A 17043-nucleotide genomic window follows, 5' to 3' on the forward strand; every position below is an offset into this window, starting at 1 on the left:
TCTCCATTTATAATACAAGTTATTTTCAATTCTAATAACTGATAAAATTGAAAAATTATATTTATTTAATTATTGGAGATTAGATAAAATTAAGATGGCGATTGATAAAATTAAACATTAAGTATTAAAAACTTAAAATATTTAAATTAAAATGTTAAATATAATAAAAATTTAGATTTTTAAGTACTGAATTTTTAAATTTTATTTGATAAATGTAACTATTGAGAATTATTAAAAATTTTGCTTGAACATAAAAAACACTATAATATTAATTTTTAAGATTTAGCTATTAAATATATATTTAAAATTATATTAAAAAATAAACAATCATTTAGTGAAAATATTTCATGAATCTATTAAAATAAGCATAAATTTTAATAATAAGCTTAAGAGTATAATAAGGCTTAAAAGTTAAATAAATAATTTTTGGTTTGTCATTGATAAGCTAAATATACTTTAAGTGTGTAAAAGTCATTCTACCATAGCAAATATTGAAAGATCAATAGAAATTGGCATAAATTTTAGCTTGGCCACCCACCTTTAGTGAAGTTCAATTTAGCCATTTTTTAGATTTATGAACATTTTAGTCTAAATTTTACATATTTGATTTAAATTAGTTCTATTTTAGACATAAAAAAAATAAAAATTACACACTCTTTTGAAAAGACAATAAATATAAAAGGTAACAAAGATTACAATTAAATTAAATGTATATGTATTCTTATTTACAAGTCTACTATTAAAAGAATATTTGTGAATTGAGGATTACAATATAAATACTATTTAAAATATGATCACAGTTAATAGAAATTTCTTTTCAAAAGAAGATTTAGAAGTTAAATTAAACCAATTCCTAATATGATGAAGTTAATTAAAATATATGATTATAAATTAATAATGTTAGAGAAAAGTTTACATTAATATTTTATAGTTTATAAATTTCACAATTTAAGATATATCGACTCGATTATTCAAGACTTTAGCTTAATAGAAAAGTTTTAGTAGAAGAGTTTTATAGAATTTAAATGGAAGTTTAAAGTTCGAATTTCCGCTTTTCTTTTCTTCATAATAAAAAAAGATATTCAGGTATTTGAGATTATTAGACAGTGGTAGATGATAGTCGATGGTGATAGTGAAATAGTCATTTTTTAATTTATTATGCAATTTACAAATATTATTTTATAGAATATTGAGAATAAATGAATTTAATTATTAATTATGTTTGGTTATGAAATTCCCTTACTCATAATTGTTGATTACTTCTCTTATAGGGAAGTGTCTCCACTTCCTAAGACAATTTAATTTGAATTTAAGAGGGAAGATAGCTCATTTTGATTCCTTAGTTGGAATTATTTTCATTTTTTTCATAACAAAGCTATAGTGGATGACAAATGTTTTCTGCCTTATTATTATTTGGACATATTTTTTTACCTTTTTAATTCATTTCAACCTATCATCATTACTATATTAGTGCTTTATATTATTTTCTTTTTCTTCTTATTTGACATCAAATTTATTTCAAATGGATTCCAGTTCTCATCATTACTTATTACTAGGAACCAGTTTAGTAATAAGAATGAAAATTAGAAATAATTATTTTTTATATGCTGATTGATTCAGTGCCAAATAAAAATCAAATGAATATATTTAATTTGTTACACAAAATGAATGTAAATATAAAAATAAAAAGTTCATTGGGTTTCTATTATTTTTTTTAACTATCCAAACACCAACTCATTTCTATCCTAATTTCTTCACCAACCAAACCACCATTGTCTATTTTTTCTTTATTCCCATATTTCTTCCACGACAATCCTCTTTTTAAGTTTATTTGAAGGATAACATTGTTATACTATTGCATTAGCTTGGTGTTCTTTTTCTTTTTCTTCTTATGTTTAGCTGTACTCCATAAAAAGATATAAATTTTATACGATCAATATTAATACTATATTTAGTTGAAATTCATAAAAAAATTATTTTATTTAAAAAAAATTACAGAAAAAATAAAATTAAAATCATAAAATTAAAAATAATATTTTAATATTATTAAATATTTTAACTTACTAATATGTAATTCATATGGAAATCTTGACCATTTTATTAAAATTTAGTTTAACTATAACCAATTCCATACAAATTTATTTATATAGAATACTAAATTAACTTTCACTCCATTTAAAGCATATAAAATTTTAAATTCATAAATAAGATATCTTTTCTTTAATCACATAGTCAAAATCTTCCATTTATTATTATATTACTAATATCTCTTTGTATGTATCCTATAAGTTTTTTTATGTTATTTTACAGATTTGTTACAAAACCTTGTCTAATTTTCATATATTGCCACCTCAAAGCTCTTATTATTTTTATAATTATATTGTTTATAAACTAAAGTCAAGTCGAATCAAATTGAGCTTAAATATATCAATATATCATCAAATCAAACTCAAACTTAAAAAAAAAAAAAAAAAGAATTGAGGTTGGAATGAATTCTACCCGAGCTTCGAATTTTCGGATCAAATTAGACTCAAACATAACAGTATTTCGGCTCGATAAAACCTGCATATACTAATAATATGGCATAATTGCACAGGTAAAAGCATCCACATATGCAAATTTGCTAAATGTTTGTCAATTTTACAGCTGTTGATTAATATAAATTTCTAAAGTCAGAATCAAGAAGAAGACATAAAGGTCCATAATTTTATTATTCTGGTGAGATATGAAGATTATGTCTGCCAAATATGTGAATGTGGATGGGTCCTCCTCCTGCTTAAACTATATCAGAAATATGGCTTCTGGTCCTCACTTTAAGAAGCACAACTTGGTGGGTTTAGAATACTAACATTTCATTGCAATAACTATATTTCAAAAAAACTTATGCCTTAACAATGAAGGACCACTTTATTTTATGGTATTATAGCAGACATGATTAGCATCTATACATTTCAATGCATTCATGACATATCTCAGCTTCCACTATCTTATGAAATCAGTTTTGCATTCCTTAGCAGAAATCAGAAATTTCTATAGACCAAATATCAAACACAATCTGGTACCCAATTTGGTAATAATAATAACAATAATAATAGTCATGTCATTGTTAGGAAATCACAAGAAAAAAGAAAAAGAAAATACCTCTTTACTTGTCCAGCAATTTGCATTTTGGTCGATAAGCTAGAAAGGGAAATGACATCTGTTACCACTATTAGAAGATATCCAGTGTGCACTTATGAATAGAAGTCAAGCCCACCAGCATGGATGTAACCTGCTTTCAATCCCCTTTTAGTCACAGTGCAGTAGTGATAGTAACTAGGGAATCAAGTTATATCATCTCAACTTCAACTCAGCACTAGAAAATATTGGCATATTCAGAGTCTTCTTATACCCTACACTTCACAGGCCTAACCAATTATGCCATATTCAAATCAACCACAAGTTCTACTGCACCTGCTGCCTAAGAGCTCCAGGGATCCACTGCGCAGGCAGGTGTATGCAACATATGTTTAACATTCATTCAAATATTAAAAAAAAATAACAGAAATTCACTAGTCAGGAAAACAACAAAAGACAAAAATCTAAATTTAGAATAAGCACAACTGGAAGCCAAGAAGTGCCATAAAATTATGCCCCATCTTTCATATTTCGATATTTGATCAATATGCATCTATTGGGCTCAATAAACAACAGCATAGCATCTATAACTCAGCTTCCCCCTAGTGATTTCAGTTTTCAAGCTTCGTTGGTTGTCTTTCAAACTTTACTTGCTCCTCCATTTTGTAAAGATCTTTCTGTTGTCTAACAATCTCAAGCGGTGTATCTATTTTTAGGTCTCTCAGTAGAGTTTAAAGCCTCCATAGTATCAGCATTTTAAAAGACCATCTCACCTAGTTGCTTCATCCCATTGTCATGTACCACTAGACAGCAGAGCACTACTATCAATCAAGATATCAACTCAGTGTAGCTGCTCCCACATAAGAGCCTCCCACTTTTAGACAATACAGATCTCTGATCCTGCATGCTCCTATTACTATTGCTGTCCAAAATGGGAATACTTGACGCGCAAAATATACAATCTCAAGGATATCAATATTACCTCTATTATTCCAAGAAAACAAAATATGTAAAAATTAGGAAGTGAAGCCAAAAAAAGGTTCACTGATGCATATTCTGATCAAGATCTTCCAACGATATTTCCACAGATTGTAAGATGAACTCTTGCACAAAAACACATTTCTCATGGGCATTTAAAGCAGCATGAATGAAATATTGAAAGTTGTTTCCTACATATCAGACAACAAAATCTTTCAATCTAATCAACCTAGAATATTGGATTATCTCTCATATATCACAATATTGTAGAACAACCAAAAATCATTCATATATATAGCAACATAAAATTTTTGAAGTAGAACAGAGCATGAGGTTTTGGATTATCAGATAATGTTAATAACTTGCATACACAATCGGATAAATTTTGGTTGGATTTATTATGCCTTGCAGAAGGTTGTGATAATACAGTGCATATCACTGAATAATTTATGTTGGTGTAATCGTTAAATTCTAGGCACTGAACAAGAGCAGCAGTGCTTGATGACTTCAATTCATTATCAGTTTCATAGACAGAGAGAGAGAGAGAGAGATACCACTGCAATTCAGAACAGAAAAATGTTCCTTTCTGTTAGTTGAATATCTTGGACACTTGGACCTAGTTTCCGTATTACCTTCCACACTTGTTTGTTGCGAAAGACATCAGCTACCTATCCTCACCTTCTAGCAAAGCACCATCTTCCAGTTCTGTTCTGCAACAATTGTGTTACAGTCAGATCAGGCAATTAGGTATCCATACTATTTCTTTGCAGCACAATAGAGAAAAAGGAGGCCATCATTTGTGCAGGTTCTCAGTGTGTGCCTTGAGGGTAGATGTTGGAACTCAGAGGTTTCCCTTATGTTGTGAGTTTTTCTTTTCAGTGTGTTAGCGAGCATCGTGCATGCACATTGATGCTTTGAATAAATATCCTATGGGTCTGCAAGAAGGCTCACCTTCACTGAGGGGGCAAAAATCCAAAGAATTGTTGTAACAAGATTAACGCAGAGATAGATTCAAACAAAAGGATTTACAATCTTTGTGGTTTCAAGTTATTCCTTTTGCTCTGGAGCAGGAAAAGATTTCAAGTCCCGCTTGAGCATAATTCCATGTTGCCATCCTTAATTTTCAGCTCCAATGGAATAAAAATGTTGCATGTCAGTATTCTTCAGATTTGGAAGGCTAAGCACTAAGTAACTTGCTTTTCAGATGAGCCACATAGTTGCAAACTGTCAATTCAACTTCAATCAATGCCAACCCATTTCCTAAATGTCTGAACAAACTCCAGCCTCTTTCTTTGAACCTCATTTCTTGTGTCTGATGCTTTCAAACACTTGTATAGATTCTTATGAAGCTTCAGGAACTCACTTTTATACATCCACTTATCAGTGTACATTTTACATTCTTTCATGTAACCAGCAACCTCCATTACTCTCTCAAAGTAACCACCTCGGAGAAAGTTCACCAGCAATAACTCGTATAGGTCCCTGCTCACCAAGAAATTTCTGTTTTTCATGTTTCTCTTGATATCCCCCCATATGATTGTGATATCTCGATAGCTTCCCAAAGAAGAATAACCATATACCAGATAGGCAAAAGTTTGCACTGTGGGTTGGATTCCCTTCATTTGCATTTTTTGATATATCTTCAAAGCATCCCCCATCATTTTGGCCTTGCAAAAGAAATAGATAGAAGAATTTAACTCATGGACTGTAGGAGTCACCTCCTTCTCTTCTCTTGTTTCTTGAATTATGAAGTCAGCCAGATCTGATTTGCTTAAAGATGATGATGAATTATCGGCTCTTTCTAAAAGACTGGTGAAAGCAACCATCTCAACGGACAAATTTTTAATTAGACCAGCCTTCCTCAATTGTCTTACTAGGGCATCTGCTTCTTTGAACATCTCTCTACTACGATAAGCTGTTAAGAGTACCATATATGTGGTCAAGCTGCAAGGTGATCCAGCTGTTTCCATGTCATCCAAGATGTCATGAGCAGTTTCCAGCCAACCTAAACAAGCACAAGCACCAATCACGTCAGAGCATAAACTTGATTCTCCTATTGTCTGAAAGTCCTTTTGCATGCTCAGTAAAACCTTTGTAAGCTCAGAAATTCTCCCTTGCCTCTTGTAGCCATGAATGAAATTCGCTAGAGCTCTATTACTGAGGAGAAGCTTCCCATTCTTAGAGCTTAAAAGTCCTTTTCCATGTTCCACTCTGATAACAGATTCCTTCTGTAGCACCTCAGGCAAAATTTGTATCTTCAATCCAGCCCTCAGATTCTGAGATCCAATTGAAACAAGGCAAGGCTTTTGGTCATTCTTAGGTTTTTTATTAGGATTCAACCCTCGAAATCTATTCATATCTAGCACAAGCTCGGAAGCAGCATCAAGGTCATCAAACTCAAAATGCAGGTTCAATAGAACTTCATAGAGTTGCTGGTAGTGACAAACAAAAGGAGCAGATACTTGATCAATATGATCCTTAAATTTTTTAATCTCATCCCTCAAACCATTCATTTCATATATCTCTGCAATGATGACAACTGAGTGTGCATCCGCTATGATACCTGTTCGCGACATCCATTCCACTAACTCTTGACCTTTCAGAGATGACTTAAACCTCACACAACCTTCCAGAACAAGGTTAAAGATCAAAGTGTCTAATTTTATCACCTTTGCATGATCATTTCTATTAGCACTTATACGCAGAAGACACTCACAAATCTGAATCAAGAAATTGGAGGCGAGGCATGTTCCAACCTCTGTCTTCACCATGTGAAAAACAATCAACCTCAACAGACTCACTGCAGGCGTATTTTCTCTCTCAAGAATCACTCTTAACACCATTGATGCAGGAATAGGCATCTGCGCTCTTGCGAAAGAGAGTGAAAGCTTCGTCAGGGTTTCAGTTGGAAGTAAGTCTGATTTCTCTTTAAAAATTTGAGAGACTAAATTACATGCTTTTTGTAGCCAGCGAGGATCAGAAGAGTAGGAAAGTTCAGCGAGCAACCTGCACACTACATAGCCTTTAGGAAAGCCATACAAGGTTTTGAAGTCATTAAAAGTTACCCATGCTTCATTCAATCTATGATCCTTCAAAGAAACCTCAAGCTTTCTCAAAAGAACACCGTGAGAGGAACCTTCCCAACACAACCTTTTAGGCTGAGTACGAGTAGAAAAAGGTTGAGAATTTCCAAAATGATGCCATTTACAGAATCCATCTAAGACTTGAAGCCTTCTAAGACTCCTCTCAACTAAAATTCTGCTGCCATGATATGAAACTAAGGCAGTCTTACGGATAGCAGAAGCCATTACAAACCAGTGTGAACAGCTGGTTCAACTCAAATGCTCGTTATAGCTACAACTTGTATCACTCCAAATTGTGTCCCCGTAAACAAAATACAAAAATAAAATAAAATCATCATGCTCAATAGAGGCTTTTAGCTTGGGCAATATTCAATCCACAATTGAGCTCACAAATAATACATACTGGGCGAGATGATTCAAACTAAAGCATCCATTAAAACAACGAAACAAATGAAAAGAGGAATGGAATACTGAGCAATGCCAAAATCATTCAGACAAATCAACAAACACATGGTGCGCGGCTTATATACATAGAAAATTCACGCGAGCACCCATGACAATAGCAATTCTATAATCTGCCGTGCCGCTGGCCATTATCAGGCAGCTGTTAGGGAAAGCTGATCATCGACCCAACTGGCATGTTCTAGGCCCAGGAATTAGAGGGCTTTTGTTCAAGTTTTGCGCTGTAACTAGCACATATATAGGATCCTCGCGCACATTGTTGAGCAATTTTATAAATCTTAATCATTGGGCTACTTGGAGACTGGACGTAGCAACCCATATGACCCATCAATCAAGTCCATATGGTAATAATAATCTGTATGCAAAGACTATTAAATATATTACTAATTCGTAATATATTCGAAATTCGATTTGATAAAAAATTATATTTAAAATATTTAGTGAGGCCTATTTAATAAATACATCAAGTTAAAATAGATGAAATTTGACTTATGAGACAGCTCATTTTTAAACTCATATGCTAACTCATAAAATTAATAATATAATCATTTGACATTTATTATAATTTTTATATTTTTATTTATTTTAGAGATAGACTTAAAATTATTTGATATAATAAAATTAAAAATTGTAGTAATTATATTACAAATTTTATTTTTAATAGTTGATGAATAGTTTAATTTATAATATATTTTTATTAAGCTCGTGTAACCTTGATTAAGCCAATAATTAGTATGATGAGTTTGGTTTAAGAATTAAATTAAATAATAAATGAGATAAATTCGAGCTAGCTAAAATTTGACTCGGTGCGATTTGATTATAGTCCTATCTAAGCATTTTTTTCTCCCTTTTATCATATATATATATATATATATATATATATATGTATATATATATATGTGGTGGTAAGGTGATTCAAAAATATTATGTCCGATACTTCATTGATATGCTTTCTTTATGTGCAGAAACATTAAACTTGAATCTTCATAGTAATAAACTTCTTCTAAATAGAAGGTTATTTCTTTTTATTTCAATTTATGTAAAATACATTAAATTAAGGGAGAGAAGAATAGTATGCAATATTGGTGATGCTCTCCCCTATCATGAATTATGGATATGATCATTTTAGTTTATTTTTTACTCAATCAAGTTTTGTATATCTACTTAGGACATTACAATTTCCCATACTTCTTTTTATTTATTCTGCTCTTTGCTTGTCCTCTCTAATTTGCATTGCACTAATCAAGATCTTGTTTGATACAAGTTGCTGGACATAACCCATAATTGAGGCCTAAGTTTTGCACGAAACAACCAACTTTTGTTTAATCTCATGCCATGATTAACATCATGCCCTTAATTAATCCACTTATCTTTGTAATCTCAAAGGCTGGCTTCAATTAATGATTAATAAGGAGATTATTACTGTTTCCCAAGTGACAAAGAAGATACAATACAAGGGTACAAAGAGGTGTGACACTGGTTTTTAACAACTTCAACTAGGGATTTGGATTTTCTAAATTATCCTATAATTAATTAAAGAAATAATTTTTTATTATTTTTAATCAAAATTTATCTACTTCATACGTATAAGTGATGAATAAACGAGTGACACATATGAATTAAATATTTTATATAATAAAATTAAATATTTAATGTACACATTAATCATTTAATATCAATAATACATATCACTCATTTATTTATATAATATGAATAAATTTTCTTTTTCTTTTTTCAAATAAATAGAGGGAAAGAAGAATGGTACTCTATAAATCATCTAACAAAAAGATTTTAGTTGAATTTTCATGTAGAGTTAAAAATTTCCTGATATATTTAGACATGTAACATATTATGATGCATTATTATATATTAATCATTACATAGCTATATTTGACCAATCATAATTGAAAACAAATCAGTATAGAAGAAACACATTACAAAATGAATTACATATTATAATTATTTTATAATAAATTTACACGATAAATATAATTCATTAAATTTTTTTTTTTATCGGATAAGTTCAATTTTGATATGATTATAAACTAATGAAAATGTTTAACCGTGGTGAACACTATCAGTGATGAGAGTTTCGAGCCTTATTTATTGTTCAAAGTATTAGTAACATATATTCATTTCTTTAAGCGGGTTCATTAATGCGATGAGATATCATTTTTATCAAAAATTAAATTATTTAATTCAAAAATTTAAAATTTTATTTTATTCTATTACATTCTTATATTTTTATTTATTTAACTCTTCCGAATCCATTAGATAAAATATAATTTTCAACCATTTTAATTTCTTAGTCGGATTTTGCCTTATATATTATTTTAAAGCTCGCAAATTTAATTTATGTTATTGGTCAAAATTTTATTAAAATTTTTAAAATGAAATAATAAGGTAGAGCCGAATTCAGATCTAAACTTCAAAGAAAAAAAGAAAAGAAGTCTGACCAGCTCTTAAATAGCTCACAGAAATACAAATTTAATTTTTATTATATAATATATATATTTTTAAATTCTACTTAAGAAGGGGAAAGAAAAAGAGAGGATTGGGATCTGTAAATGATCCCAGAAATAAAGGCAAAAAAAAGATTTATAAGTTGTTCCTATTGGAAGTAAAGTAAATAAAAAAAAGAAAAGAAAATCACATGGGTAAGCACCACGTGCTACACAATCCAATGGCTAGCTGCTTAATTATCCAAAGAATACCTTAATTTAATTACATTCATATGAATTTAAATTTAATGAGATGAGGTTTGGCAGTTCCCAATGTGATTATATTAATAATTATAATAATAATAATAATAATAATAATAATAATAATAATAAATTAATGCTCTCTATCAGTAATATCACCATCACCACCACCACCCCCTTCTCTTATGAAAGTGGTTTTGCACTACTTTGCAAAAGAAGCTTCTCTAGTTGATGACATTATGCAAAATAAAAATAAAAATAAAAATAAATGTTTATTTTGTATGGTCCAGCTCCTACACGTACCAAAAATAATTCTCCAATGGCTAAGCCTAGCCATTATAGGCACTGTGGTTGGTAGTCAGTGACAAGAGCCCCACCCCACCCTCCTCATTTGAACCACCCCCCAATCTTTTAAAGGTTACTACTCTTGTTACATGTACCCCTTAATGTAAATATATGTATGTATGTCTAGTCCTTTATACATTTAATTGGCTAAATACATATTTATATTCCTGGATTTATATTAATTAGCCAATTTAATACTTTAATTTTTGATTTAATTTAATAGACAATCGAATTTTCAGTTTAATCTAACATATATTTGAACTTTAGATAATATTTATATATTTTTATATAATACGTATAGATATATTGAATAAAGACACAAGTTAAAAAGTGTTAAGATATTATAAAAAAAATTTCAAGTGTTAGATAAATTAAATTAAAAACTAACTAAATGATAAAGTTCTGAAACATAAATAAACATTTCATGAATTTAATTTATTGACCATTTAAAAGTATCCATTAGTATCAGAGATGATATATATACACTCACTTTTATCTATTTAATACTACTTAGCAATAATAAAAAATTTAAAATTATTTTTTATAGATTTTATTTTTGTGATTTAATTTTTTAACAAGTTTACTTAATTAAGATACGTGTCTCTATTTATTTACCAAACTGATAAAAAATAATTATTTATTAATTTTAAATATTAAATCATCTAATTTCGTGTAATTATTTATTTTAGCTTTCTACCTCTAGTTTGTCTCTTTTCTTTCTTTGTTGTATTATTTTTTGTTCCTCTATCAAGATTGGATCAATCCCCAACCTTAGCAATATGCAAAAGTCAAAACAAAATACTCAACATTGAGCTTGTTGATATGATATGGACCCCTACTTTGACCCTGCTTAAATGGGGCATTACAATATCAATAACAATCCAAAAAATATATATATATATACACACACCGGTGAGGTCGCCGGTGGACAGCTGACGTTGAGAGGCGTCAGATGCTTATGCAAAATGGGCGTCGATAACAGTCTCCTGTCACAGGCAGGACAAGACCAAAGAGAGGATAATCAAACACGACTGCAATTAATTTTCCAGTTAGCAGCAGACACCTCCCATTTTGAGATTAATCTAAACAAAGGGATCTTTCTTTATTATTATTATTCTTATTTTTCTAAGAGCAGCAGCAATCGTCAGCTAAGAAAGAGGGTTCTTGGCATTTGTTAATAAAGTCGAGGTTTTTATATTAAAAAATAAAATAGTTCTTTTATCAAGTGTGCATTATGTTATAAAGGGTTATTAAAAAATTTAGGGTTTCCTTTGCTTCACATGGGTGGATGCTTGGTAGGAAGACAAAACCCCCTGTATAGTATTGCTCAGAGAATCCCAGTTCAATTTGTTTTCTTGTGTGTGTGTGTGTGATGGGGTTATCTTGGAGGAACGTGGGGCAAGTGTAAGTGTTTCTTGTATATATGGAGCCTTATCTATCAATGATTCATAACTAAATTACAAACAGAGAAGCCTGCTAGGTGCAAGAAAAAAAAAAGAAAAAAATTCTATTTTTTTATTGTATTTTTTTTGTAAAGTTCTTGGAGAGGACCACACCAAGAGAAAATCCCAGTTAGCAATTATTTTAACAGGCCCTATTAGCTTGGTACAAATAGAAAAAGACAGAGAAGAGGCAAAAGAAAAGGGAAAGGAAAACTAGGATAAGAGTAGCAGAGGACCACCCACCAAGAAATAGTACTACTCTTAGTTACTTGGGAACTTTTTATTGATGTGTAAATTGGGTTCTTGTTGTTACTACTTCAATTGGCTGAATTCAGATAGAAATAATTATTATATTCCTATAGGGTATTATATAGTCCTTAAGTCCCTTCTTGTAGTGCCAACTTCATGTGGGGATAATTCATTAGGATGAAGATTGAATTTATATAAGATATCCTTCATTTTCATCAATCATATGGCATTTGGGTAGCATTATATACATTCTATTAGACTTTCAATCTCATACATCTTTCTTCTTCCCTTTTCTTGATTTAAAAAAAAAATAAAGTAACATGTATGTTAATTTTATGAGTTTTGTGATTAAATTTATTTTTTAAAAGAGTCTATAATCATAATTTTATTATCAGATAGTACCATATTTATTAAAAAATAAAAAGAAATAGAATGATAGTTAGCGAGCTACTTTAATATAATTTTTTTGGTATTACATATTTTATTTTTTCTATTAATTTGGATTTGTATTTTAATCGGGTCCATCTTAGATGAAGTGTATTAAAAAAAAATTCATTGTGGTATGTGATTTGCTTTTTGTCACTTTGGTGTCGTGTGAATATGATCATTAACAAATAACAATCAAATTGTATAGTACCGTTAGCAGGTGCTGACATGGCAATTGAAAGAATATGGTTATTGCATGCCATATCAAAATCTCTTTGTATTATATAATTTAATTGTTATTTGCTAACGGTAATATTTATAAAGTATCAAAAATTATAAAAATAAATTATTTTTGTTAGATCATAAAAACAATTTAATGAAATTTAAAAAAAAACACACGAGAAAAGGAAGAGGACATAGCAAGGCAAGAATGGGTCTTTTAAAGGAGTCCAAAGGCGAAAAGAAAAAAAGAAAAGAATGTTGAGAGAGCAATTTGTTGAAAGAGAGGAAAAGAAAAATAAAAGGAAATAGTTGTTAGCCAAGACAAGATTCTCAAAATGTCTCATCAAACACTAGAGGTCGGTGATTCCCTTCTTCATCATTGGCCCAACCTTCAATCTTTCAAATACTAAACAAATAGGCCATCTCTCTCTCTCTCTCTCTCTCTCTCTCTCTCTCTCTCTCTCATCTAAACAATTATTTGTATTATACATATACACATTGATATCCATAGAAGAATTAAAAGATATATAAAGAGAGTAAAGAAATAGTTGTAATTAAAGAAACGTTTTCCCATCAACTTGTAGAAGAAACCTTTTTGATACATAAATTAGTCCAAAAGACCAACAAAAATGTCTCATCAACCACATCACTTTTTAGATAACGGTTGTGTCCATTTTATTAATTAAGCTCTATTCTATTCTTGAACAAGTCCCACCAAATCATACCTTTTACCCTTTTCTTTTAGACTAAATGTTTCTTTGACACCCTTTCATCTAGTTAATCCTTCTCACTTAATTAATATATTATACGTTAATAACTAATTAATCCTTTTTTTTTCTTTTCCATTTGTCCTTAATCATTCCAACACAACACGTACACCCTAGTTTATATCATGATAATCACCTTTTCCAAGTCTAATCATCATTAAAGTTCATGGATTAGATACTTCAAACCTCAAAGGACCTAGCTAGATGCTTAATTGTATGATAAGCTCTATTTGTTTAGAAGTTGGGAATCTTTAGATTTTGTTAAAATTAATGAATTGTAAGAATTTAAGATTTTATAAATTTTTTGGTTTTAGGGGTTTGTTTATACCCTTTTATTTAATATATATATATATTAAGTCAATGCTCTCTAGATATTTTATATATCAAAAGTCTTGTTTAGAATGAGGTCTTTTCTTTTAGTAACAAATGACGAGAGGAGATTTAAATTTAAAATATTACTCAAATTGAAATATATACATATTATCATACTAACCCTATAGATGCTTATTTAGAATAAGGTTTTTAAAATTTATAGATTTTGTCAAAATCAATGAATTGTATTAATTTATGGATTTATTCGTACTCGCATTATATATAAAAAATTATTGAACCTCAAAAGTATTATTAAATAAAAATTTGAAATAATCCTTCATCTATTAAAATGAGAATGTCATAAAAATTGATTCCATACCTCAGTTTTCAATATCCCTTGTTTAGAGACTTTTATGTAAATAAGAGGTTTTATAAAATTCAAAAATTTATATAAATTTATCAATCAAACAATAATATATATATATATTCTTATATGTGAATGGGTAGACTTAAAACCATCAAAACTCGTATCAAGCTTACATAATCAATAATTCAAATAAACACATATATATGCATAAGGCTTAAATATACCAACAATTCATTCATATAATCACAATATAATTAAATCAATTCATCAGCATGATTGCTTAATATTTTTCTATAGTTTTAACAGACTAAAATAAAATGTTTAAGTTCTGGAACCACTATTGCGGAAAGTCTAGATTTTCAAATAATTTGAAATACAAAAGAAAAAAATTAATTACAATAGGTCCAAAGAAAAAGGAAGTCGGACTGTCAAGAGAAAGACGACGAAAAATCTAATCACACCGAAAAATTAAAATTGATATTGTCAGTCTCGAGAGAAAGTTAAAAATCATATATCTATTAAAGCGGTATATATATATATATATATATATATATATATATATATATATATATAAAATATAGAACATCACACAATAATAAATACGTGTCATATCATAATTAAAAAATATCATTTTTAACACATACGAAATAAGTACTTCAAAGAAACCCTAACTCCACACATATATATATATATTATTTAAATAATATATAACATCACACAATAATAAATACGTGTTATATTATAATTTAAAAATATGCAATTTTTAGCACATACGAGATGAGTATTTCAGCAGAACTCTAACCCTGATTCTAGTAGCCTTTCGGCTCTCTTATTTCAATAAGACTAGCGCCCAGAGTGTAAAGCTCGACCAGGGTCTTTAAGTCTAGTTTGGTCACTTAAATACCAACACAGCGGCGTCTAGAGAGCAATGCTCGATCATGGACCTTTCTCTGGCAAATCAAAATCCTATAGGCCTAGAGAGCTATGCTCAAACAAGGGCACATCACCGAATAATTCTCTATTATCTAACTCTGATTTTCGCCTGTACGCACACGGTTCTGATGCAATCCATCAAGTGGCACGTTCTACTGTTGTCTCATTCCGAACCACAATATACGTTAGCATCAATAATATTTTATGTAACATGATACTCCAACAATCACAACTTAATTTATATAATATAAAATATTAAAATTAAGTCATAGAAGATGTAATGACATAATTTAACAATGCAATATTCATAATAATAATAATAATTGAACAACAACAACAACAACAACAACAATAATAATAATAATAATAATAATAATAATATCATGAATAATAATAATAATAAAGATAGTAACGAAGATAAATTTAATAACACTTATACTACTAACATAACCATACTAATTACTCATTAAAAGAATTGTATATAGATCCATATATGACACATGCAATAGAATATATGACTTTAACTCACAGTTTTGCCAAATTTCTGCTATCTGCTCTTACGCATCGAATGGAGTTGTCTAGACTGACGGATTATCTATTCACGAAAATAATTAGATTAATGAAATATTTCATAATTAATCCTAGGCATAGACTCCTAGATTTTGACTGTTTAAAAATTCCGACTGACCTCGACGTGGAAATTCTATTGAAAATTCGGTGGAACCTCTCATAAAATATGAAAGTTTACTCCCAGTAAAATAGGTCCAGAACTTGCCATAAACACTTTTAATATTCAATAATTATTGAACAGGAGTCAGCCGACCAAAACTATATTATTTTTCTTAACTCCGCAACACAATTCAGATCGCAAAAATAATTTATCTATCCGGCATAAACATTTATTTCAAGACCAACTCAGAAATAATTTACTGGTATATAAATTAACTATTCACAACCATGATTATCTCTAACCGGAGAAATAATTAAGCACATACATCTAATTATTATAGCAACAATTAAACACTAGCTTAAACTCTTAATAGTAATGGTAATTCTATATAAACAATTATTTAATATTAGTGTAAATTAAATCTAAGTTAAATATAAAAGAAGTATTTTAAACAAAGCTAGTATAAATATAAATAAAATTGACTTACTCTTTTAAAACCATAAATCTAAATTTATAATTTATCAAAATCAATATATTTTAATTATTGGATAATATTAAATCAAATTAATTGATTCTCAATTACTCACGAAAAATATCAATTTACCAAATTGCTCCCTAAAAATACTGAAATTGAAATTTAAAAAAAATTACGGTATTAATATATATATATATATATATATATATATATATATATATATATAACAAAGAAAATTGTTTAACTATAACTTGCCGTAGAAGTACTAAAACATGACATTTGACACTTAAAAATTATTATTTTCTCTTTTAATCTATAATTATAATAATAATAATTTTTAAATTTTAATTTTCACATGTACGTCTTTTGTTATTATTTTATTTTATTTTCAAAAATAGTATGGATTAGATATATTTACTTTTTATTTTTATTTTTTTCATTTACTAATTTGAGTTCATTAATGAATTTTATATTCTCTTTTTTCTATAGTTTA

General features: G+C 29.0%; 1 protein-coding gene across 2 annotated transcripts; it reads right to left on the reverse strand.

Annotated features, from left to right (window-relative positions):
- Positions 1-3010: 3010 nt before the first annotated feature.
- LOC8287918 (pentatricopeptide repeat-containing protein At4g17616) lies at positions 3011-7975 on the reverse strand. Of its 2 annotated transcripts, none has more exons than XM_025159877.2 (2): positions 4650-7975; positions 3011-3271 (listed from the first exon to the last, which is right to left on the reverse strand). In XM_025159877.2, the coding sequence occupies exon 1, from the start codon at positions 7401-7403 to the stop codon at positions 5334-5336; it is 2070 nt and encodes a 689-aa protein (XP_025015645.2). In that variant the 5' UTR covers positions 7404-7975; the 3' UTR covers positions 3011-3271; positions 4650-5333. The 2 variants fall into 2 exon arrangements, with proteins under 2 accessions (XP_025015645.2, XP_048229371.1); XM_048373414.1 differs by having other exon boundaries at positions 3011-3480.
- Positions 7976-17043: the final 9068 nt, after the last annotated feature.

The sequence above is a fragment of the Ricinus communis genome, chromosome 4 (assembly GCF_019578655.1).
Source record: "Ricinus communis isolate WT05 ecotype wild-type chromosome 4, ASM1957865v1, whole genome shotgun sequence".
In the NCBI taxonomy this organism is placed as follows: Eukaryota; Viridiplantae; Streptophyta; class Magnoliopsida; order Malpighiales; family Euphorbiaceae; genus Ricinus; species Ricinus communis.